This window comes from Macrotis lagotis, chromosome 1 (genome assembly GCF_037893015.1).
Source record: "Macrotis lagotis isolate mMagLag1 chromosome 1, bilby.v1.9.chrom.fasta, whole genome shotgun sequence".
Taxonomy (NCBI): Eukaryota; Metazoa; Chordata; class Mammalia; order Peramelemorphia; family Peramelidae; genus Macrotis; species Macrotis lagotis.
The window spans coordinates 928,921,286-928,944,789 of record NC_133658.1 but is presented as its reverse complement, the minus strand read 5'-3'; the positions used below and the strand labels follow the sequence as shown (position 1 = coordinate 928,944,789).

Here is a 23,504-nt window from a genome sequence, read left to right as displayed (position 1 = left end):
TTGGGAGAAGGGGCGGGACGATTGGCGGAACGGAGCGACAGGTCCCGAGGGGGCGGGGCTTGGGAGAAGGGGCGGGACGATTGGCGGAACGGAGCGTCACGTTCCGGGAGGCCGCGCCCCCGAGGAGCAGCCCGGAAGCGGGAGAGCTGGGAGCGGAGCTCCGGTCCCTTCCTTTCCCGCTTCCTCCCTGCAGAGCTGGGCGGCCCCGGGGGCCCCGGGAGCGGAGGCCACGCGGCTCCCCCCGGGCGCGGAGAGCGGCCCGCCCCGCTCGGAGCCCAGGTGGAGCCGACTTCCGGCCCGGCCCGCGCCTGCAGCCCCAGGTAGTGCAGACCGGGCCGCGCGCAGCCTCGCTTCCTCCTCCTCCGGGCGCCCCCCCCGTACCCCCGGTCCTCTCCCCGCGGGGGCCCAGACGCCCCCAGAGCCCCCGGCCTCCCCCAGCCGCCCTCGGGGGGGCCCCCATCTGCTCCCCCGAGTCAGGTCTCCCCCCGGGGGCCCGGCTGAGCCGCCCCCCAGGGCCCCTCCCCCTCCCCTCTGCCTTCCAGAACCTTCTCCCTCCGGCTCCCCGCCGCCTCCCGCCCCGGAAGGGAGACCCGAGAGAACCCCTCCTCCGGGACCCTCCTCCCCCGAGGGAATGGCCCCGCGCAGCCGCAGACCCCCAGCCCAGGTGAGTGCCCTCCGGCCCGGGTGAGTGCCCTCTGGCCCAGGCTGGCCCCGGGAGTGCCCGCGATGCTGGCAGTGCCCCCGCAGTGAGAGGAGCAGCAGCACCGCCCTCCGCGCTGGCACCTTGGCAGCCGATGCCCCGTGCCCGGCCCGGCGGGCTCCTGCCCCTCCTTGGTCTAAGTTCTGCCTCATTTCCACCGAGTCCCGCAGCCGAAGCCTCGGGAGACTGGGGTGAGAACCTGCAGAACGGTATGGAGCACGTACCGTAGCGCTACAGTAAGAAGGAGCATAAGCAGACTGCTGGAGACCCACAGGTTCGCTCTCTGGGCCAGGCCTTTCTGGTGATGACGCCCTAACAAGAGGAGAGAAAGGGGTCGACTTGGCAGGAGACTATGCCATTCATTGAAATCCCGGAGAGCCTTCTTTCCATATTGTTATTTTGTCAGAAGGAAATAACATTTTTTGGACTTTAAATACCATGGGGGCATCCAGGTGGCACATTGCACAGAGCATCTACCACACAGTCAGGAGGACCTGAGCTCAAATCAGGTCTACTTAATAATTGCCTAGCCAGGCAAGCCTCTTAACCCATCGCTTTGCAAAAAACAAACTAAAAAAAAGAGTTTAGTAGGAGGGCAGAGGGAGGAGTTGTGTTTTCCAACTCCGACGTAGAACAGAATTCTTTTCTGGATTAGGAGGGCAAGACTAGATCTTCCTTTCAAATTATCAAGGATACAGTTCTTTTCTGGATTAAGGAGGCCAGGACAAGCCTTCTTTCAGAGTCTAAAGAGAACGCATTCCATTCCTCCTTAAGAAAAACAGATCTTCCAAGAGGAATAATTTTAAAAACTCGAGGTATTTATCATATATTTATTATATGCTTTGACATTTTTTGCATTTTGATTAAAAATGATAGAGCAGGTTAGCCAGCAAACTTAATAACAACTTATTGAACCAATTGATTGCAATTTTTCAGCAATTTCCTAGGGCATGTTTCTTTTTTTTTTATCTTTTTGCAAGGCAAATGGGGTTAAGTGGGTTGCCCAAGACCACACAGCTAGGTAATTTTTTAGTCTCTGAGAAGGCATTTGAACCCAGGTACTCCTGACTCCAGGGCCAGTGCTTTATCCACTGCACCACCTAGCCACCCCCAAAGTTTAGCCATGTTCAGCAGAGGATGGTTTCAATCTACTGACTATTGGGTTATGGGCCCAGCACATTTCTGCTGCACCACTCTGCTAACGACCTAGGTCACATTTCTCAAAACCTAGGATGAAAACTGAATCTCTGTCCTCTACACCACATGCCCCCTTTTTTTTTTACCATAAACCCTGAGGAAATGACTGATGGAAAAGTTGTTGGTACAGGAATGTCAGGAACATTGGAAAAGAGAGGAAATACCTCAGAATTAGGAGTTAGGAGTGCAAGAGTAAAACCAGAAGAAGATTTAATCCTAACCCAACCCTATCAGCAACATGAGGGTGATGATCAACATTAATAGACTTCCTCACTCCAACAGTGCAACAATTAGGCACAATTTTAGGGAATTTATGATAGGCAATACCATCTGAATCCAGAGAAAGACCTGTAGGGATTAAACAAAGACCAAAGATTATTATCTTCAATTTTTAAATTAGTTGTTTGATGTACTACATAATTTTGTTATCTCCAATATTTTATTCCTTCCTCAAGGATATATGTGATTCTCTTATCACATTCAGTTTTGATCAGTGAATATCATGGAAACAAGGTGAAGATTATCAGATTGCCTTATCTTGGGAGGAGGGGGAAGGCAAACCAAGGACGAGGGGAAATTGTAAAATTCAAAACATAAAACAATGACTTGTAGAAACTACTATCATATATAATTGGAAAACTAATAAAATATTTATATAACAGATATTTTCCAGGTTAGGCTCCATAGATAATATGCCTTGAGTCAGATTTCAAATCTCAAGTAAGACAATTCCAAATATCATATTTGAGACATGAGTTAGGAATTTAGGAAAGTCCCAATCTCAGAACATGTTGAACAATTACTTCACCAACCTTTCTCAAGGAGCCTATCACCCACAAATATCCATGAAGCTCCTAGGGTCTCATAGTCATTAGTCCAGCCAAAATTTCCTTTTTGCTCAGATTTGAGACTCAAAAGATGAATTTTCACTCTCATGAGGTCTCTGAAAGCAATTTCCTATAATTAGACAGAGAATGAGTCCTATACTTTATAGTCCAAAGGATCAGAATATGCCACACAATAACTGTAATCTTTCAGTGGCAACAATAATATTCTATTAGAGAAGAATCTCACAACTTAATTCTGTCGTTGAACAAAAATGAAACAAATCTGGGATTAAAATGAAATCAACAATCCTCTTGAAACAGGCGTTATTCAAAAAGATGCTTTTTATAGTAGAATATTTAGTTATTAGTCACATTTAAAAATCAGCATAAATACAAAATGTCTTCAATAGTTTTAATAAATTATGAAAAATATTACTATTTCAAACAAAACAGCTTTAAGAACAATCAGATTTTCATCATTCTCAGGCAAAATTGTATTCTTCAGGAATTTAATCTTATACCTATGATGATTTCCAAATTCAACACCACTTTTGCTTTTGCCATGGAATGGGAACTTATTTAAATCAAAACAACATAAATGAAAATATACAAGGTTCTCTATCCCTGATTTCATTGCTCAAAATTGGGTTCAACAGTTATCATCAATATCAGATTAATATTACAATGAATTAACTTACAGATGGAAACTTTTCACAGAAGGGGACTTAAACACATTTTTATTTTTAATATTAAATAATCCCACATAGATGTTTCATCTTAATGTATATGTATATAAGTGTATTTATATATTTATAGATGAAACAAGCCTAGCAATTAAAATGACACAATTGTACCCCCATTTTTGCAAGAATTTTGCTAAAATTCTACAACACAAGTATTCATGCAACAGGGTTGGATTTTCCATTACATTTCCCTTTTATAACACTCAGAGTAACCCCAAACACCCAGTTCAGGGATGAGGTAATTTAAGGACATTGTGGATGAGCAGCAATAATTCAAAGATGTGATTCAGGCCAGCTCAGGGATCCATTGTTTTCTAAAAGGGTTTGCCCTATGCTAGGGAAAATCTTTGTCAGGGAGGGTTATTGACCTCATCTCAAGAACTTGAAAACTTAAATGGGTGAGGGACCTATAAACTTTTGAGCAATGTAAGATATGTAATCAATACAGAAGGAACAATTTAAGGAATTTTCAAAAACATTTCCCCATCCAAAATATATCATGGTCGGGGGTGGCTAGGTGGTGCAGTGGATAAAGCACTGGCCCTGGAGTCAGGAGTACCCAGATTCAAATCCAGTGTCAGACACATAATAATTACCTAGCTGTGTGGCCTTGGGCAAGCCACTTAATCCCATTTGCCTTGCAGAAACCTAAAAAAAAAAAAGTTTCTGAACAAAATATATCATGGTCAAATTACTCAAATGAATAATTTTCATACTAGCTAAATAATCTTAGGTCAAATTCCTTTATTAAATCCCTAATTTGTTTGAAACCCAGAATGATTCTCTTTTCAAAGAGTTTCAGGGCTCTCATTCCCCTCATTTGCAATAACTACAAAAGCCTCTAGGAGTCATGCAGTGGTCTATACTATACTTTTCCTCTGGTCACCCTGAGAAACTAGACTGTTTTTAACTCCTGTAAGATCAAGACAGTTAAAATTGATATGTGAAAACTCAATAAGATCATAATGTTAGGGCTAGATACGATGTTGGTGATCAACACAATTTTAATTTTCCAAATTTTAGTTTATAAGAGAATGTGTCCTGTTAAATTTACCAGTAATTCTTTTTTTTTTTGGTGGGGGGGGGGGTGTTGCAAGACAATGGGGTTAAGTGACTTACCCAAAGTAACACAGCTGTGTGTAAGGCTATATTCGAACTCAAGTCCTCCTCACTTCGGGGCCAGTGCTCTCTCCATTTGACTATCAAGCTGCTACCAGTAGTTCTCAATATTATATTATTTAGGACACTCAAAAAAAAAAAAGCATGATCACAATTATGTATTTTTTAACTTAAAAATCATTCAAGTTAATGCAATAAACATGTTTAGTAAGGCACAGAAAATCAGCCTATATATCATCTAATTAAAAGGGTTATCATATAGCTTTAATATATTTTTTTTTTTTTTTAGTTTTTACAAGGCAGTGGGGTTAAGTGACTTTTAAGTGACTTGCTAAAAGTCACACAACTTTGTAATTACTGTGTGTCTGAGACTGGATTTGAAATCAGGTCCTCCTGACTCCAAGTCTATCCACTATGCTACCTATCTATCCCCTTTAATATTTATTCCTTTAGGTGGTCCTCTTTCTTTTTCCTTCTGAACAAAATTTTGGATTACATCAGGGTTGCCAATCAAATCCCTTTGCACTTCACCAAACAGAAAAATGCCAGAGCTCTACCCATAGATAACATTTAGGTCTAGAGGCAACTCCTCAGCACCCACCTGACCATTTAAAACCAAAACAATTCTCACCAACCAGTGAGAATTTGCAAAACCAAAGATACCCTCCCAGAGAAACTTCAGTTTCAAAGAAAACAACAGTTCAAACTAGAGCAATTTATTTGACAAGTTAGAAAACAATGACCTCAACCTTCAGAAAAGACCACTATGTCAGACTCTATCGGCCCTGGTTGTGGTGTTTGTCAGGAAGAAAAGTGTTTTCTTTCCAATCATGTGTCTAGATCCAGTCAACAGCACAAGTAATATTAACCTTATAAATAAAATCATAAAAATATATTTATTCCAAATTTTAAATGTATGTTATTTAAAAATAAAATGACAGATTATATAGATTAGTCATGAAGTTTTGTGCTCTGGGGTTTATCCTTACATGGAGGTGGAGGTCATTCTGGTACTGATCACTCAAGCTGAAGGAGAAGATCAGAAAACTTGAGTAGCAAGAAGGAGAGGGGAATGGAATATACATACCATCAGACAGAACCTTCAATTTAAATGGAGACCATTCTATTTTTTTTGATATCAAAGAGAACCATTCTTTTCTAATGGTATTTTGCCAGAGGGAGAGAACATGTCTTTTGAGTTTAAGTACCCAGAGTGCAGGACAAGTAACCTTTAAATTAAAAAGGATACAATAAGAGCACTGACCATGAAGTCAGGAGGACAAGAGTTCCCATCCAACCTCAGATCCTTGCTACTTATTTGCTGTGTGACTTTCGGCCAGTCACTTAACCCTCCTTGTCTCCAATGCAGGGCCATCTCCAGTCATCCTGATTCATATCTGGCCACTGGACTCAATTGACTCTAGAAGAGCAAGTGAGGCTGGTGACTTAGTACAGCCCTCCCCTCACTAAAATTCAATTCGTGTCATGGCTGCACTTCCCTGATATCATGAGATTCTTTGAGAATGAATGACAGATCTTAAGGACCACACATTCCATTCCTCACAATAGCTGTGAAACATCAACCTTTGACCAGGAATAGTTGTAAAAACTTCTAGTAATGATTTGACATACATGATACTTGCAAATGAAAGCAATCATAAAGCAAGGCTTGAGATGTTTTGTTTTTTTGCAAGGCAAACAGGGTTAAGCGGCTTGCCCAAGGCCACACAACTAGGTAATTATTAAGTGTCTGAGCCGGGATTTGAACCCAGGTACTCCTGACTCCAGGACCAGTGCTTTATCCACCCCGACACCTAGCCACTCCTTGAGATGTTTTCTTTATGATACTTGAAACCCAAGGCTACCTCAAGCCTTGGCATGACAATAAAGAGCTTTTTTTTCTTTGACTGAAAATAGTCTCCTACCATAGAGGTTGGTTCAGGTTGTGATTAAAATCTCTTAAGATTTCTCTTATTTTCATCTGAAGAGGACTTCATTTCCAGCACTCAGAAAAAGAGCAAGCTTTTTTAATCTTTACTCTCATTAATAATCACAGGAAAATTCACACTCTTCCATCCTAAACACATAGTTCCTTCTGACAACTCACCAAATCTTCATGAGCTTTGCTTTATAATATCTCACTTTTGTTCAATAAAGAAGTTATTTTACCTCACCTCTCCTCCTATAGTGATCCTCCTACATTTGTGATAGAAGATGTAACTTTTTGAATTCCTTAGGAAATTATTTATAGTAACACATTTATCAACTTTATTCCAAGTGCACATATCAAAAGCTCTCCTAGTATTGCATTGAATTTTTCCTGACTGTGATACTGTGTTGACTCTTATACTCATGAGGATAGGAAATTTGGGGTAATCCTTGTGTTTCAGTTTCCTCCTGTAAATTGATGAACATTGAACTATGTGAATTCTGAAGTCTCTTTCATCTCTAAATCTTGGTTTTATTCATGGATTAGGAGCTGGTGACTTTCAGCGATGTGGTTGTGGACTTCACTCCGGATGAGTGGGGCCTCTTGGACTATCCTCAGAAAGAGCTGTACAAGGAGGTCATGATGGAGACTGCCCAGAACCTGCACTCCCTAGGTAAGGGCAGTTCCCAGGGAACTGAATGTAACATCAAAGGAACTGCCTTCATTCTCTCCCTCATGTGCAGGATGTGAAGCATTTATCATTTCTTAGAAAGACCAAAGTGGTAGTCCTCATGCTGCCTTGTTTTTCCTGTAAAGGGTCTTTGCCCTGTGGAACAGGATACATGGACTTTCTGGGCCTGTGATTGTCTCTTGCTGATTCTAGGGATCCTGAGGTCAAAGATCACAGCAGTGTTGGAGAATCTCAGACTTGGAAGTAATCTTAGAGGTTGTATATAATCTACCATCTCTCTGAACATGAAGTTTGTCTGCTAAATCTCTGAAAACCGCGCAGGCAGTTTTTCCTTTGAGATGGGCAGTGCTGAAAAAAGCCTTCCTTTGCAAAGTAGTCTTGTCTTTGGAGGTTAAAAGAAGTCTAAAATTGTAGGTTCTTTCTCCTATTCTGATTCTCAGAAGGCTGGTTGAGCTAGTGTGTCATTGTCCTCTTTCATACTTCCCCCCAATTCTAGAATAAATGTTAGAAAAAGAAATGAATGAGGCAAGCATTTATATTGACCTAAGTGTGGCAAACAATGGGCTAAATGCTTTCATTATAACCATTTTCTAATTTGATCCTCAAAAGGAGAGTGTCAACTGATATAATCATCCCTATTTTAGATTGGAAGAAAATAAGGAAAAACAGTTTGTGTAACTTGCCTCAGATCCTAAGATAGTAACTGAGACTGGATTTGAAATTAGAGATGACTAAATCCAGGCCCAACACTTTTTTTTTCTGTATGACCAGCTGCTTCTTAATGTGTAGATGATGGAATCTATGAAATGAGTCAATCCTTCAATGAAAGAAGTGTAGAAAACTGATTTTTCTGCTTGTAAATGATTTCTTTCCCATCTCCCACCAAAGTTCCCAAATACAAAGACTATGAAAATGATCCTGGAGGTATCCTGGAAACTATCTGGTGACCCTTCCCCCATGTCATCTTACCCTGAAGAGATCCACATTGCATGTGTCTCTCCCTCCTCTTGCCTTTTATTTCCTACTCCCAGGTATTCCATTTCCAAGAGATGATTGGATCTTCCATTTGGAGAAAGGTGAAGGACCTTGCCTGCTGGAGCAAGAAAATCCCAGAATCTCCTGTCCAGGTGTGTTAAATGGAAGCAAATTCTTTTTTTTTTTTTTAAGGTTTTTGTAAAGCATTGGGGTTAAGTGGCTTGCCCAAGGCCACACAGCTAGATAATTATTAAGGGAGTGAGGCCAGATTTGAACTCAGGTACTCCTGACTCCAGGGCTGGTGCTCTATCCACTGTGCTATGTAGCTGCCCCGGAAGCAAGTTCTTGAGGGATATCAGAAGAGGCAGCTACATGTCACAGCGAAGGGAATGGTAGACTTGGGTGTAGGAAGATCTGATTGCTAATTTTGTCCAGACATTTTTGGCAATGGAATCCTGGGCAAGTCATTGAGGTTCTGAAACTCAGTTTCACCATCTAAGAAGTGAAGGGACTGGAAGGCATTGCCAGTGACTTCCTTTCAGGGATAAGGCTGTGATCCTGTCAGATCCATTGTTTGGAACTTTGGGTCATGGAACTCTCCTTCAGGTATCCAGAACAGATTCACCTTGTCTAGTACAACCTGGTTTGTAGACTCTCTTCAACTCAACAAGCATTTATAAAGTGATGGAGAGGGCATCAATGTCAGCTATCACATTGATGGTAAATTCTTCAACTTGAAATGGCTACAAGCCAAGCTCAAAGTGGAGGGAGTGTTGATGCAATGTCTTCTGTTTGCAGACGATGGTCCTCTCAATGCATTCTCTGAAGCTGAGGTGCAACAAAGTATGGATCAGTTCTCTGCTGCTGATTCTCATTATGAGAAGTCACTATTAACACCATGAAAACCCAGGTGCTCCAACACCCAGTAAAACATGACCCATATATGGAACTGCTGATTTTAGCAAATGGAGAAGTTTTGAGTACTTTGAACGAGTTCTTTTCCTTTGGCAGTGTCCTTTCCAGGGAGGTACACATTGACAATGAGGTTGACAGTCGCAGTGCTAAAATGTGAGACTCCTAAAGAAAGTGTAGAAAATCATAGGTACTGGACTGACTAGAAAATTGAAGCTCTACAGAGCTATTATATTGACTTATTGATGTAAGCCTGTCAAACCTGGTCCATCTACCAGGGTGACACCAGGAAAATGAATTGCTTTCATATAAATTGACTTAGGATAATTCTTAAGATTGGCTGGCAGGAGTAGATACTAGATACTGAGGTCATTTCTTGAGCATTCCAACATTATTACAGTGAGTAAAACTATAATGGGCTGGCAATGTTGTTCTAAGGACAAATATAAGTTTGCCAAAAAGACTATTTGTTGGAAAAGTCAAACAGGGCAAATGCTCACCATGGGGTCAGAAACAGCAATACAAAGACACTCAGGATATCCCTTTTTTTTAATTAAAGATTTTATTTATTTTGAGTTTTACAATTTTTCCCCCAATCTTACTTTTCTCCTCCCACCCCCCACCGAAAGCAATTTGTCAGTCTTTACATTGTTTCCATGTTGTACATTGATCCAAATTGAGTGTGATGAGAGAGAAATCATATCCTTAAGGAAGAAACAAAAAGTATAAGAGATAACAAGATCAGACAATAAGATATGTTTCTTTTTCTAAATTAAAGGGAATAGTCCTTGAACTTTGTTCAAACTCCACAGTTCTTTCTCTGGATACAGATGGTGTTCTCCTTTGCAGACAGCCCCAAATTGTCCCTGATTGTTGCACTGATGGAATGAGCGAGTCCATCAAGGTTGATCATCACCCCTATGTTGCTGTTAGGGTTTACAGTGTTTTTCTGGTTCTACTCATCTAACTCAGCATCAGTTCATGCAAAATCCCCTAGGCTTCCATGAATTCCCAGTTCCTCCTGGTTTCTAATAGAACAATAGTGTTCCATGACATACATTTACCACAGTTTGCTAAGCCATTCCCCAATTGAAGGACATTTACTTGATTTCTAATCCTTTGCCACCACAAGCAGGGCTGCTATCAATATTTTTGTACTAGTAATGTTTTTATTCTTTTTCATCATCTCTTCAGCTTATAGACCCAGTAGTGGTATTGCTGGATCAAAGGGTATGCTCATTTACACCTTTGGGTATAATTCTATATTTCTCTCCGGAAAGGTTGAATGTGTTCACAACTCCACCAACAATGTAATAGTGTCCCAGATTTCCCACAACCCTTCCAACAATGATCATTAACCTTTCTGGTCATATTGGTCAGTCTGAGAGGTGCGAGGTGGTACCTCATAGAAGCTTTAATTTGCATTTCTCTAATTAATGGTTTAGAGCAGTTTTTCATATGGTTATGGGTTGCTTTGATCTCCTGATCTGTAAATTGCCTTTGCATATCCTTTGACATTTGTCAACTGGGGAATGGGCTTTTAATTTAAAAATATGACTCAGTTCTCTGTATATTTTAGAAATGAGTCCTTTGTCACAATCATAGTTGTAATGATTGTTTCCCAATTTACTACATTTCTTTTGATCTTGGTTACTTTGTAGTGTTTTGTTTGTTTGTTTGTTTTTGCAAGGGTTAAGTGGCCTGCCCAAGGCCACACAGCTAGGTAATTATTAAGGTCTGAGACCAGATTTGAACCCAGGTACTCCTGACTCCAGGGCCTGTGCTTTATCCACTACACCACCTAGCTGCCCCAGTTACAGTGGTTTTATATGTGCAGAAGCTTTTTAATTTAATGTAATCAAAAATCATTTAGTTTGTTTTTGGTGATGTTCTCCATCTCTTCCTTAGTCATAAACTGCTCCCCTTTCCATAGATTTGAAAGGTAAACTAGTCCTTGATCTTCTAATTTGCTTATAGTATTATTTTTTTTAATGTCCAAATCCTGTATCCATTTGGCTCTTATATTGGTAAAAGGTGTGAGGTGTTGGTCTAATCTAAGTTTCTTCCATATTAACTTCCAATTTTCCCAGCAGTTTTTATTAACAAGTTTTTATCCCAATAGCTGGACTCTTTGGGTTTATCAAACAGCAGATTACTACAATTGTTTCCTGCTATTGCCCCTAGTCTATTCCACTGGTCCACCACTATTTCTTAGCTAATACCAAACAGTTTTGATGATTGATGCTTTATAATATAATTTTAGATCAGGTAGGGCTAAACACCCTTCTTTTGCAATTTTTTTTCATTAAATCCTTGGAAATTCTTGACTTTTTATTTCTCCATATGAATTTACTTACAACTTTTTCTAACTCATTAAAGTAATTTTTTGGAATTTTGGTTGGTAGATCACTAAACAGGTAGTTTAGTTTTGGTAGAATTGTCATTTTTATTATATTAGCTCGACCTATCCATGAGCAGTTGATATTTGCCCAGTTATTTAAATCTGATTTAATTTGTGTGAGAAGTGTTTTATAATTGTTTTCAAAAAATTTCTGAGTCTTTCTTGGCAAATAGACTCCAGGTATTTTATATTGTCTGAAGTTTCTTTGAATGGGATTTCTCTTTCTAGCTGTTCCTGCTCTATCTTGCTAGTCATATATAGAAAAGTTGAGGATTTATGAGGGTTTATTTTATAACCTGCAACTTTGCTAAAATTGCTGATTGTTTCCAGTAGGTTTTTGAATGATTTCTTGGGATTCTCTAGGTGTACCATCATGTCATCTGCAAAGTGAGAGTTTTGTCTCTTCCTTCCCAATTCTAATTCCTTCCATTTCTTTTTCTTCTCTAATTGCTGATGAATTTGAATTTGAACCCAGGTACTCCTGACTCCAGGACCAGTGCTCTATCCACTGTGCCACCTAGTTGCCCCCTTTTTGTTGTTGATATAATTGATTAAACTAACAGTTTTCCTAATATTGAACCTACCCTGCATTCCTGGGATAAGTCCTACTGGATCATAATGTATTATCCCAGTGATAATTTGTTGAAATCGTTTTACTAAGATTTTATTTAAGATTTTTGCATCTGTGGGGTGGCTAGGTGGCGCAGTGGATAGATTACTGGCCTTGGAGTCAGGAGTGCCTGGGTTCAAATCCGGTCTCAGACACTTAATAATTACCTAGCTGTGTGGCCTTGGGCAAGCCACTTAACCCCATTTGCCTTGCAAAAACTAAAAAAAAAGAAAAAAGAAAAAAGGTTTTTTTTGCATCTATATTCATCAAGGAGATAGGTCTATAATATTCTTTCTCTGCTTAAACTCTTCCTGGTTTAGGTATCAGCACCATATTGATTTCATAGAAAGAATGAGAGAGTTGTATCTTCCCCAGTTTTTTCAAATAGTTTGTAATGAATTGGAACCAATTGTTCCTTAAATATTTGGTAGAATTCACTTGTGAATCCATCAGGTCCTGGAAATTTTTTCTTAGGGAATTCAATGATGGCTTGTTGAATTTCTTTTTCTGAAATCAGGTTTTTTTAAGTATTTAATCTCTTCATTTAACCTGGGAAATTTAGATTTTTATAAATATTCATCCATTTTACTTAGATTGTCAAAATTTATTGGCATAGAGTTGGGCAAAATAATTTTGAATTATTAATTTAATTTCCTCCTCATTGGTGGTGAATTCACCTTTTTCATTTATGATGCCAGCAATTTGGTTTTCTTCTTTCTTTTTTTAATCAAATTAACCAGAGCTTTATCAATTTTATTGGGTTTTTTCATATAACTAACTTTTGTTTTTATTTATTAATTCAATAGTTTTTTGCTTTCAATTTTATTAATTTCTCCTTAATTTTTTAGAATTTCTAATTTGGTATTGGGGATTTTTAATTTGTTCTTTCTCTAATATTCTAGTTGCATATTTAGTTCGTTGATTTCTTCTTTCTCCAATTTATTCATGTAAGCATTTAAAGCTCTTGAGAGCTGCTTTGAGTGAATCCCATAGGTTTTGGTATGTTGTTTCATTATTGTCATTATCTAGGATAAAATGATTCTTTCTGTAATTTGTTTTTTGATCCACTCATTCTTTAAAATGAGGTTATTCAGTTAACAATTGGTTCTGGGCCTATATCTTCCTGGCCCAATATTGTATATGACTTTTATTGCATTGTGATCTGACAAAGATGTATTCACTATTTCTGTCTTTCTGCAGTTGATCCTTAGGTTTTTATGCCCTAGTACATGGTCAATTTTTGTATAAATGCCATGTACTACAGAGAAAAAAGAGTATTCCTTTCTATCCCCATTCAGTTTCCTCCATAAGTCTATCATATCTAGTTTTTCTAATAATCTATTTACCTCCTTAACTTCTTTCTTGTTTATTTTATGATTTGATTTATCTAGATCAAAGAGCAGGAGGTTGAGGTCTCCCACTAGTAGAGTTTTGCTGTCTGTGTCTTCCTGTGGTTCTTTCAGCTTCTCCTCTAAGAATTTGGATGCTGTCCCATTGGGTGCATATCTATTTAGTATTGAAATAACTTTATTGTCTATGGTACCTTTTAGGAGGATATAGTTTACTTCCTTATCTCTTTAATGCTATCAATTTTTGCTGCTGTTTTGTCTGAGATAAGGATTGCTACCTCTGCTTTTTTCACTTCAGCTGAAGCAAAATATATTTTGTTCCAACCTTGTACTGTTAGTCTATATGTAACTCTCTGCTTCCAATGAGTTTCTTGTAAGCAGCATATTGTAGGATTCTAGTTTTTAATCTACTCTGGTATTCGTTTACATTTTAAGAGAGAGTTCATCCCATTCACATTCAAAGTTATAATTACTAATTTTTTATTGCCCTCCATGCTATGTTTGTATTTTTCCCCTTTCCCCCCATTGTCCATATTTCCCAGTATTTTGTTTCTGAATACCACCCCCTTCTGTGTGTTTGCCCTCCTATAGCCACCCCCTCCTCTTTCTTTCCCCTTCCCTTCCTTTTTTTAGTTCCCCTTTTTTCTCCCCCTCCCTTTCTCTGTCCTCCCTCTCCTTTTCCCCTTTTAATACTTGAAAGGTCAGATGTTTTTTAAGTTAACTGAGTATGTGTGTGTAAGTTAACTTTAAGCCAAGTCTTATGAGAAGATTCAGGCCTTTCTCATCTCCTCCCTTCTTCCCCTCTGTTACCATAGGTATTTTGAATCTTAGTGTAATGAGATTTACCCTATTCAATCCCCTCCATCCTCCTTTCTTCTTCCTGTCCTCCTTTTTTAGGAGGAAGTGTTTTTAAATCATTCTGAGTCATAGAAAATTCTGAGTATCCATCACTTCTAGCTAAGTATATACTCTCTAATAGAGTTACAATACTTGAGAGTTATTAGAGTCTTTCTCCCAAGTGGAGTTAAAGCCAGTTTCATCCCATTGGATAGCAGTCTCATGGATAAGTCATGAGTGTCCATCACTTCTGGCGAGGTATATTTTCTCTTTTAGAGTTACAATTCTCAGGAGCTGTGAGAATCTTTTCCCCATGCTGGGATATAGCCAGTTTCAACTTATTGGATAGTAGTCTTTTTTTTCTTTACCCCCTCCCCTTTTTTTTTAACCTTTTCATGTGTCTCCTAAACCTCCTGTTTGATGTCCATATTTTCTATTTAGCTCTGGTCTTTTCATAAGGAATTTTTGGAATTCTTCCATTTCGTTAAATGTCCATCTTTTCCCCTGTAAAAGAAGGCTCAGCTTTATGGGATAGTGAATTCTCGGCTGCATTCCAAGCTCCCTTGCTCTTCTGAATATCTCATTCCAGGGCCTTGGGTCCCTTAATGTTGATGCAGCCAGGTCCTGTGTAATACTTACTGTGGCTCCTTGATATTTAAATTGTTTCTTTCTGGCTGCTCCTAGGATTTTTCTCTTTTATCTGATAGTTCTGGAATTTGGCCACAATATTCTTTGATGTTTTCATTTTAGGATCTTTTTCTTTCTTTCTTTTTTTTTTAAAGGTTTTTGTAAGGCAGTGGGGTTAAGTGGCTTTCCCAAGGCCACCCAGCTAGGTACTTATTAAGTGTCTGAGGCAGGATTTGAATTCAGGCACTCCTAACTCCAGGGTCAGTGTTCTATCCACTGTGCCACCTAGCTACCCTTGATGTCTTCTTTCAATAACTACTTTGCCCTCTGATTCCATGATATCAGGGCAATTTCCATCACTAGATCCTGTAATATTAAGTCCAGGCTATTTTTCTCTTCAATGTTTTCAGGAAGTCATAATTCTCAGATTGCCTCTCCTCAACTCTATTCTTGAGGTCAGTGATTTTGCTGATGAGGTATTTTACTTTTTTTTATGTTTTTTCTATTTTTTGATTTCATTTAATAGGCTCTTGCTTTCTCATGAAGTCATTAGTTTCCACAGACTGCATTCTTTTTTTTAGGGAGGAGTTTTCTTCATTTACCTTTTGCAACTGCTTTTCCAGTTGGTCAATTCTACTTTTGAAAGAGCTTTCCATTTGACCAGTTGAGATTCTGAGAGAATTATTTTCTTTGTGCATTTGCCCAATTGATGATCTGAGAGATTTATTCTCATTTTATATTTGTCCAATTGAGGACCTGAGAGATTTATTCTCATTTTGTATTTGCCCAGTTGTGGATCTGAGAGAATTATTCTCATTTAGCATTTGTCCAATTGTATTTTTCAATGATTTGTTTTCTTGTTGCAAGGTGTTGTCCCTCCCAAGTTTTCCAATTGATTTTTAAACTCCTTCCTGATTTCTTCGAGGAAGTCTTTCTGTACTGGAGAGCAGATCATATTCTCCTCAGAGATTCTAGGTATCTCTGAGTTAGGGACTTTTTCTGTGGATCCACTTTTCCCCTGACCATTCTTCATTTTGCTAAGACCTTGAGTTGGGGAGGGGCTAGTTCACAGAGGTTTAGTGTTGGGATCCCTAGAGGCTTTACTCACTGAGTGCAAGTTCTCCAGATAGCCAGTAGCAGGTACTGGTTGTTTTCTCTGGAGTGTCTGTGACATTGATTGAAGTCTACTCTGGAGTGAGCAATTGAAGCTGTTAAATCCTTTTGTCTTCAATCAGTGGGGGGCTTTACACTGGGGTGAAGTCATCCCTCTCCCTATTGTCAGCTGGATTGGTTCTTTTCACACACCTGTGCCTGGGGCAGAAGTAGTCTGTAATTTCTATTGTTCTGGGAAGAGGCCTCAGCTGGACTCAGAGTTGGTCAGACCAGAGGAGCCCTGGGATGGTGTCCAGAACTCTCCCCTTAGCCCTGTCAGCAAACTCCAGAGGGTCAGCACCAACACTATTGTCTCTGCTCCCTAGTAGACTGGAGCCCCCCCCACCCCAGCTCCTGTTGCTGATCAAGCAGGTCTGGCTCCCCGGGCTCCAACCCCACCACTAATCAGGCTGATCCGAGGCTGATCTACCCTCTGTATCCTGACTCACCCAGGGCTGCAGAAGACAAATCCTAAGGTAGATGTTCTTTGTCCTGGCTTTTCTTTCTGGATCACATTTCTGTGAAGAGGTTTGTTTCATGTCATAGATGGGGAAAGGTCGGGAGATTTTAGAACTGTGTCTGTCTTCTCTCTGCCATCTTGACCTGAAGTCCTTATGGTATCTCTTAAGAGTATTAGAATTGATTGTGCAGCATAGGAGATACAGGCACAGGACTGCCCACTATAGCATGCTCTCATCAGAGAAGGTGCTGTACCCTATGAGTACAGCAAAATGGAAGAGGTCATAGACTGAGATAAGGGAGTTTAGAGAATGCTTCTCAGGTGTTCACACAATCTATTTGTGCCTACCTGTACTGGAGCATTCTGAGCTCATATCGGTCCAATCAACTAGACTGGGGGGGGGTCAGCAAGGTGTCGCAGTGGTTAGAGCACTCAGGAGGACCTGAGTTCAAATCTGGCTTCAGACACTTAAATAATTACCTAGCTGTGTGGCCTTGAGCAAGCTACTTAACCCCATTGCCTTGCCTCCCCCCCAAAAAAAGTGTAATAGAAAAATCATACTTGTACATGCAGTAAATTGTCCCTGCCATAGTGATGTCATTTTGTTCTTCTTTCATAACAAAGCAGAAGAGTCAAACATGCCAACTATGCTTCAGGCTTAGTGCTCAGTTCTGGTGACTCAGAGAAAGAAAAGGCAAATCCTGTACTGAGAGGGAAAAACAACTTGAAAGAATTATATAAAAAACATAAATCAGGAGAATCTGCTATTGTACGAAAGGAATGTGATTTAAGTGAGATGGGGAGGAGGTAAAAGGAGCTGGTAAGTGTGCAGTTGTTATAATGAAATATGTCCAATTCTATGCCAAGAGCATGAGGGAATGAATTAAGTCGTAGAAATGCTGGGAAGGAATGAAGAGATGCTTAAAGGCTGCTGTGGTGAATGGCATTGGGAATCAGGAAGAAGTCAAAGGATTGCCTTCACATAGGGCCAGCTGAGATGACATTGCCTAAATTTTTTGTGGAGAGAAGCAGCCTCTAGGATACTGGGGGGAGAGGATTAGGGGTTTATAGACCCTCTGTCAGATTTCTTGCTCCCTTATAGTATCCCACAAAGTAGTTGACACCTGGACTTGAAGCATTGCTGCCCAAGGTTGAGATTCTACCAGTTTTAATCGCTTGTAGGATTGGGAAGAACACTGGACACAATTGCAATAAAAACTTAAATTGTACTTTGAAAACTTAGGTGCTTTTTGCATTATCAGATTGTCAGATAAATATCAAAGACTTATCTACTCAAAGGCAGTCATATCAAAATTTTGGCAGCTACAAACTATGCAGAGAACCATTATCATAACCTCTAAAAATCACCCAAACTGTGCTAACATAGCCCTGAAGGACAGAGACATAGAAGTGTTTATAATCCTAAAGCAGGAAAGTATTCACTAGGAGACTGGGCATCAGAGATGTATTCTTGCTCCTAGGACTTGGCAATGGCAGCCTCCTAATCACTTCCTAGAATCAAATGGTAATAATCATTGATAACAAGGTTAAAAAGTATAAAAAGTGACAAAAGTAAAGGTCAAAAGCATCCCAGCAAACTTGGATTGTAAACTTGTCAAGTTACTTTTGACAGTTCATTTTTCTTACTCTTCTTTAACTCCTCCTAGTACCACAATACCTCTTAAATGATATTACAGAGCTGCAAAATGGACCACTTCCACTGGCCACTTGTTTCAACTGTTGCTTCCACAATGGGCAGTATACACATGTTTCCAAATTGAAAGGCCATGCAATAACCAAAGAATTCTCCTATTTAAAAAAACAGGGTAATGGAGAAATGTTATTGAGTAATATGGACAGAAGTTGACCAGCCACTGAGTTTTACCTCTTGTGAGAGAGGTTGGTCAGGAACCTGTCATTCAGATTCAGCCCAATTTGAGAGGAATGAAAATGTTGCAGGTTTGTTTTAGAATTTAGTTGTATGTGAAACTCCTTGTAAATGAAATCCACCTGGAAATGTGAACTCATAATTCTGTTTTTGTGCCTGTTTTCTGATCAGTGTTTTTTCTTTCCTTCAGATGGAAAGACCATGAATGAAATGAGGCAGACTACTTCCAAACTGAGCATGTCTGAGGAAGCATCACGAGGTCAAAGATGGGTGAAGGATGCTCACTGTGACCTCCATCTGAGGGAAATCTGTGATTCTGAAATGAAGATAGAGAAAAAGCAGATGAGTCACTTGGACTTTGCTACAAATAGGATGAGTGTCACACAACATTCAGTCCTAATTCACTGTAAGAAAATGATGTCAGTAAATGACTCTTCTCAAGACAGTAAATATAGTGAATGCTTAACTGGACAGTTAGAGGCTGTTCGATCTTGTGACAAATGTCCCGAAGTGCAAACTTATCAGTGTGCGATGGCCTTCAGCTTGAATTCAGAAATCATTGGACTTCAGAACAGCCATATTGAAAAAATGCCTAATATCTGTAATGAAGGCGAGATGGGTTTGAGCTGTAATTCAGAGCTCACTGTCCTCCAGAACATTGAAAATGGAAAGAAACATTGTAGTTCTAATGAATGTGGTAAAGCTTTTAAGCAACAGTCATCCTTCATGTATGATCAGAAATTTCATACTGGAAAAAAGCTATCCAAGTGTATACAATCTGAAAATGCCTTCAAGAGACAGTCATCACTTACCTCCCACCAGGGAATTCTTGCTAGAGAGAAGCCCCATGAGTACGTTGAATATGATAAATCTCTCAGTGAAAAGTCTTCTCTCATACATCAGAGAAACCGCACTGGGGAGAAACGTTATGTGTGCAATCAGTGTGGTAAGACTCTTTCGCAGAAGTCCAGTCTATCAAGACATCAGAGAATCCATACAGGAGAGAAACCTTATGAATGTAATCAGTGTGGTAAGACTTTTAGACAGAGATCCAGACTTATTAACCATCAGAGAATCCATACTGGGGAGAAACCATATGAATGTAATCAATGTGGAAAGACTTTTAGACAGAGCTACCATCTTATTAATCATCGGAGAACCCACACCGGAGAGAAACCTTATGAATGTAATCAGTGTGGAGAGACATTCACTCGTAACTCCAATCTTGCTGTACATCAGAGAATCCACACTGGGGAGAAACCTTTTGAATGTAATCAGTGTGGTAAGACTTTCAGACGGAGCTCCCATCTAGCAAGACATCAGAGAATCCACACTGGAGAGGAACCTTATGAATGTAATCAGTGTGGTAAGACTTTCAGTGACAGATCCACTCTTATTGCACATGAAAGAATCCACACTGGGGAGAAACCGTATGAGTGTAGTCAATGTGGAAAGACTTACAGATGGAGGTCTGATTTTCTTACACATCAGAGAATCCACACTGGAGAGGAACCTTATGAATGTAATCAGTGTGGAGAGACATTCACTCGTAACTCCAATCTTGCCATACATCAGAGAATCCACACTGGGGAGAAACCATATGAATGTAATCAGTGTGGTAAGACTTTCAGACAGAGCTCCAGTCTAGTAAGGCATCAGAGAATCCACACTGGTGAGAAACCTTATGAATGTAATCAGTGTGATAAGGCTTTCAGTGACAGATCCTCTCTTATTAAACATCAAAGAATTCACACTGGAGAGAAGCCTTATGCATGTAATTGGTGTGATATGATTTTCAGTGAGACATCTACTCTTATTAAACATCAAAGAATCCACACAGGAGAAAAACCTTATGAATGTAATCAGTGTGATAAGACTTTCAGAGAGAGATCCAAACTTATTAACCATCAAAGAATCCACACTGGGGAGAGACCGTATGAATGTAGCCAATGTGGAAACACTTTCAGACAGAGGTCCACTCTTACTACACATCAGAGAATCCATACCGGCGAGAAACCTTATGAATGTAATCAGTGTGGAGAGACCTTCAGACGGAGCTCCAGTCTAGCAATACATCAGAGAATCCACACTGGAGAGAAACCTTATGAATGTAATTGGTGTGATAAGACTTTCAGTGACAAATCTACTCTTATTAAACATCAAAGAATCCACACTGGGGAAAAACCATATGAATGTAATCAGTGTGGAAAGACTTTCAGACAGCACTACCCTCTTATTAAACATCAAAGAATCCACACTGGGGAGAAACCATATGAAGGTAATCAGTGTGGAAAGACTTTCAGACGGAGCTACCCTCTTATTAATCATCAGAGAATCCACTGGAGAGAAACCTTATGAATGTAATCAGTATGGTAAGACATTCAGTGTGCGCTCCACTCTATAGACAGAGAATCCACACTGGGGAGAAAACATGAATGTAATTGGTGTGATAAGATTTTCAGTGAGAGATACACTCTTAATACACATCAAAGAATATACACTAGGGAGAAACCTTGTGAAGGTAATCAATGTGGAAAGACTTTCAGATATAGGTACCATCTTAATAAGGATTAGAGAATCCACACTGGAGAGAAACCATACGAATGTAATCAGTGTAGAAATACTTTTGACTACAAGTGTCATCTGGTTAGTCATCAGAAAATCAAAACTAGAGAGAAACCATTTGAATGTCATCTTTGTGCAAAGAGTGTCCACGGTCATAAATCTTTGATCTTGTGATTCTTTCACTCACAAGCACAGTTCTGAAGCCATCTCCCTCATTTCATATCTGGTCTCTTGATTGGAAGAAACCAACCAGACATACATGGGAAAACATGTACTAAAATATAAAATCTCCCAACTGAATGAAAGGTACTTGATTTATTGTGTATAAGCCTAGGGAAAGAGAAGAGTCCTCAAAGTCAAATGGGCAGGATCAATCAGTTGAAATTACTATTAGTTTCCATGTCTAAGTAGATATAAGTTAGAGTTTCATAAACAACTGGATTCTCACCAACAAGCCTGCCCACCAGGGAAAACCAGAATTCGCATTTCAGCCTCAACTCGTGAAGCTCAGAATGATTTACCAGACTTATACTTGCATCATGAAGCTTTTTTCTCTATTGACCAACTATGATCCATTATCACATTTGTTTTATATAAATTTCATATGCCAAGTTAAGAAATAGTTCTGTTTTTGTCTAGTAATTTTCTATATTGTATTCTACTTTTTTATATTCAGAATTATTCAGATCTATGCATAGACAAACATACCTAGATGCACATATATCAAATATTCGTATTACTTCATTACTGGTCATGTCCATATGCTTAGTTAATTTCTCTCCTGATCCCTTTTATCCTTTTTCTTGTTCTCATATGTAAGGCCACAGCATGATTGTCAACCTTGTTTTTTGTTGTTTTTTTAATGAAATTGAGAACAGAAAAATATTATACTTTCATAGAAAAATTTAAAAATATCAATATTTAGCATTTTTCTCTGGAACAGCAAGCTTGTTCATTTCAACCATAGTTGTTTCCTTTCTCCTGGGACTCCACACTGGCATGAATGAGCATACAATGTTGTTCTCGTCCATGCAGTGATTGCCTCAAATCCTCACCACTTCTGACTCAGAGCAGCATGTTCCTTCAGTTTCTCATCAACAGTTGTTTCCTCACAGTCATAAAGGTATGAAATGCAAGTGCTCGTTAACTCCTCATGGATGGTCATAGAAACATATAGTCATTTGATCTCTTTTACTGTACCAGAGTAGTTCCCATATAAAGCCATAGCACATCAGGATCGTCACCAGACTAAGATCTTACCGATAGTTGATCTCTGTAACATTCCCTTTGATTCTGTAAATACATTGTCCATTCTTCATATTTGTTGCCTCCCTGTTCTTCTAGTGACCTAGAGCTCTAAGACATGTTAACTCCCCCCCCCCCCCAATATGCCACTCATTTGTTCTACAGCTCTTTAGTTGATCCAAAGCTGGCATGTCAGCTGTGATCACAATGGGGGATAATGTAAAGTATAAGATTCTCAAAACTATATCATGGTAATGGCGAGGCTTTATATGGATCCCCTTGCTTCTTAGTAATAATAAGACTATAAAAATACACAGTCTAAGTTAATTACAAACACAGGAGGTGAATGAACAGGATGCAAAGAAACTGTCCTCCTGGGAAGAGGCAGTCAGAGGTCAAGTACTAATTGATGATCTTTGTAGATTGCTTTTGGTAAATGGATTGCACAGTTTCCATGGTCAAGTCACTAGAGATGTTAACTATTTTTTCTATCCTTTGTTTTTGCTTAAAAGACCAATTTCTTTACTATTGTGATCATCTTGGATTGTCTCCACCTATACGTTTTTATGGTAAATCTGAGAGAATAAAACTTGTTGTCTAATCTCTGTTTCTCTTGTTATTTTAACCCTGTGTTCCTTAGGTCCTTATGATTTTAGGATTCATTGTCTTTCCCATCACTTGCAGATTGGTTGGACAAATTATGTCATTATGATAGAATGCTATTCTGCAACAAAAAATGAAGAGTTGAACTCAGCAAATTCCATACTTATATGAATGAGCAGAGGCAAAGTCAAATATACTATTTGAAAAGTAACAGCATAATTGTAAAATAATCCACTGTGATTGATACTTTTTCTCAGCAATGTTTGCCAAGACAACTCTAAATGATTTATAATGAATAACATCCAGCCTCCTGACCCCTAATTGCCATCCCCCCAAGAGCACCCTTCTTCAGCCCCTCAGCCCCCTACTCCCATGAAATTTGTTCCCCTCTCCATAGATCACACTATTGATCTTATCTGAGGATAGTTTGTAAGAAACTCTGCTTATTTTTCAGAGCTTCCTAAGAAAAAGGCAACAGGATGAGAAAGATTTACACCTGAATGCTGTCAAAAATTTTTTAAAAATCAGGTAATTCCAATATCAAATAAATTATTTGGAATAGCAAGCAAAGGAGGGATCCTACCAACTCTTTTTCTGAAACAATCTTTTTCTTATTTTTCAGTTTTTGCAAGGCAATGGGATTAAGTGGCTTGCCCAAGGCCACACAGCTAGG

General features: G+C 39.4%; 1 protein-coding gene across 1 annotated transcript; it reads left to right on the top strand.

The window, feature by feature from the left end:
* The first annotated feature begins 451 nt into the window (after nucleotides 1-451).
* Nucleotides 452-23,503, top strand: LOC141510993 (uncharacterized). Its single transcript, XM_074220352.1, is given in 7 exon segments — nucleotides 452-664; nucleotides 7,063-7,189; nucleotides 8,239-8,334; nucleotides 18,609-20,757; nucleotides 20,759-20,790; nucleotides 23,286-23,359; nucleotides 23,454-23,503. Coding segments are annotated over 6 exon segments (2,466 nt in total). The 5' UTR covers nucleotides 452-631; the 3' UTR covers nucleotides 23,315-23,359; nucleotides 23,454-23,503.
* The last annotated feature ends 1 nt before the right edge of the window (nucleotide 23,504 follows it).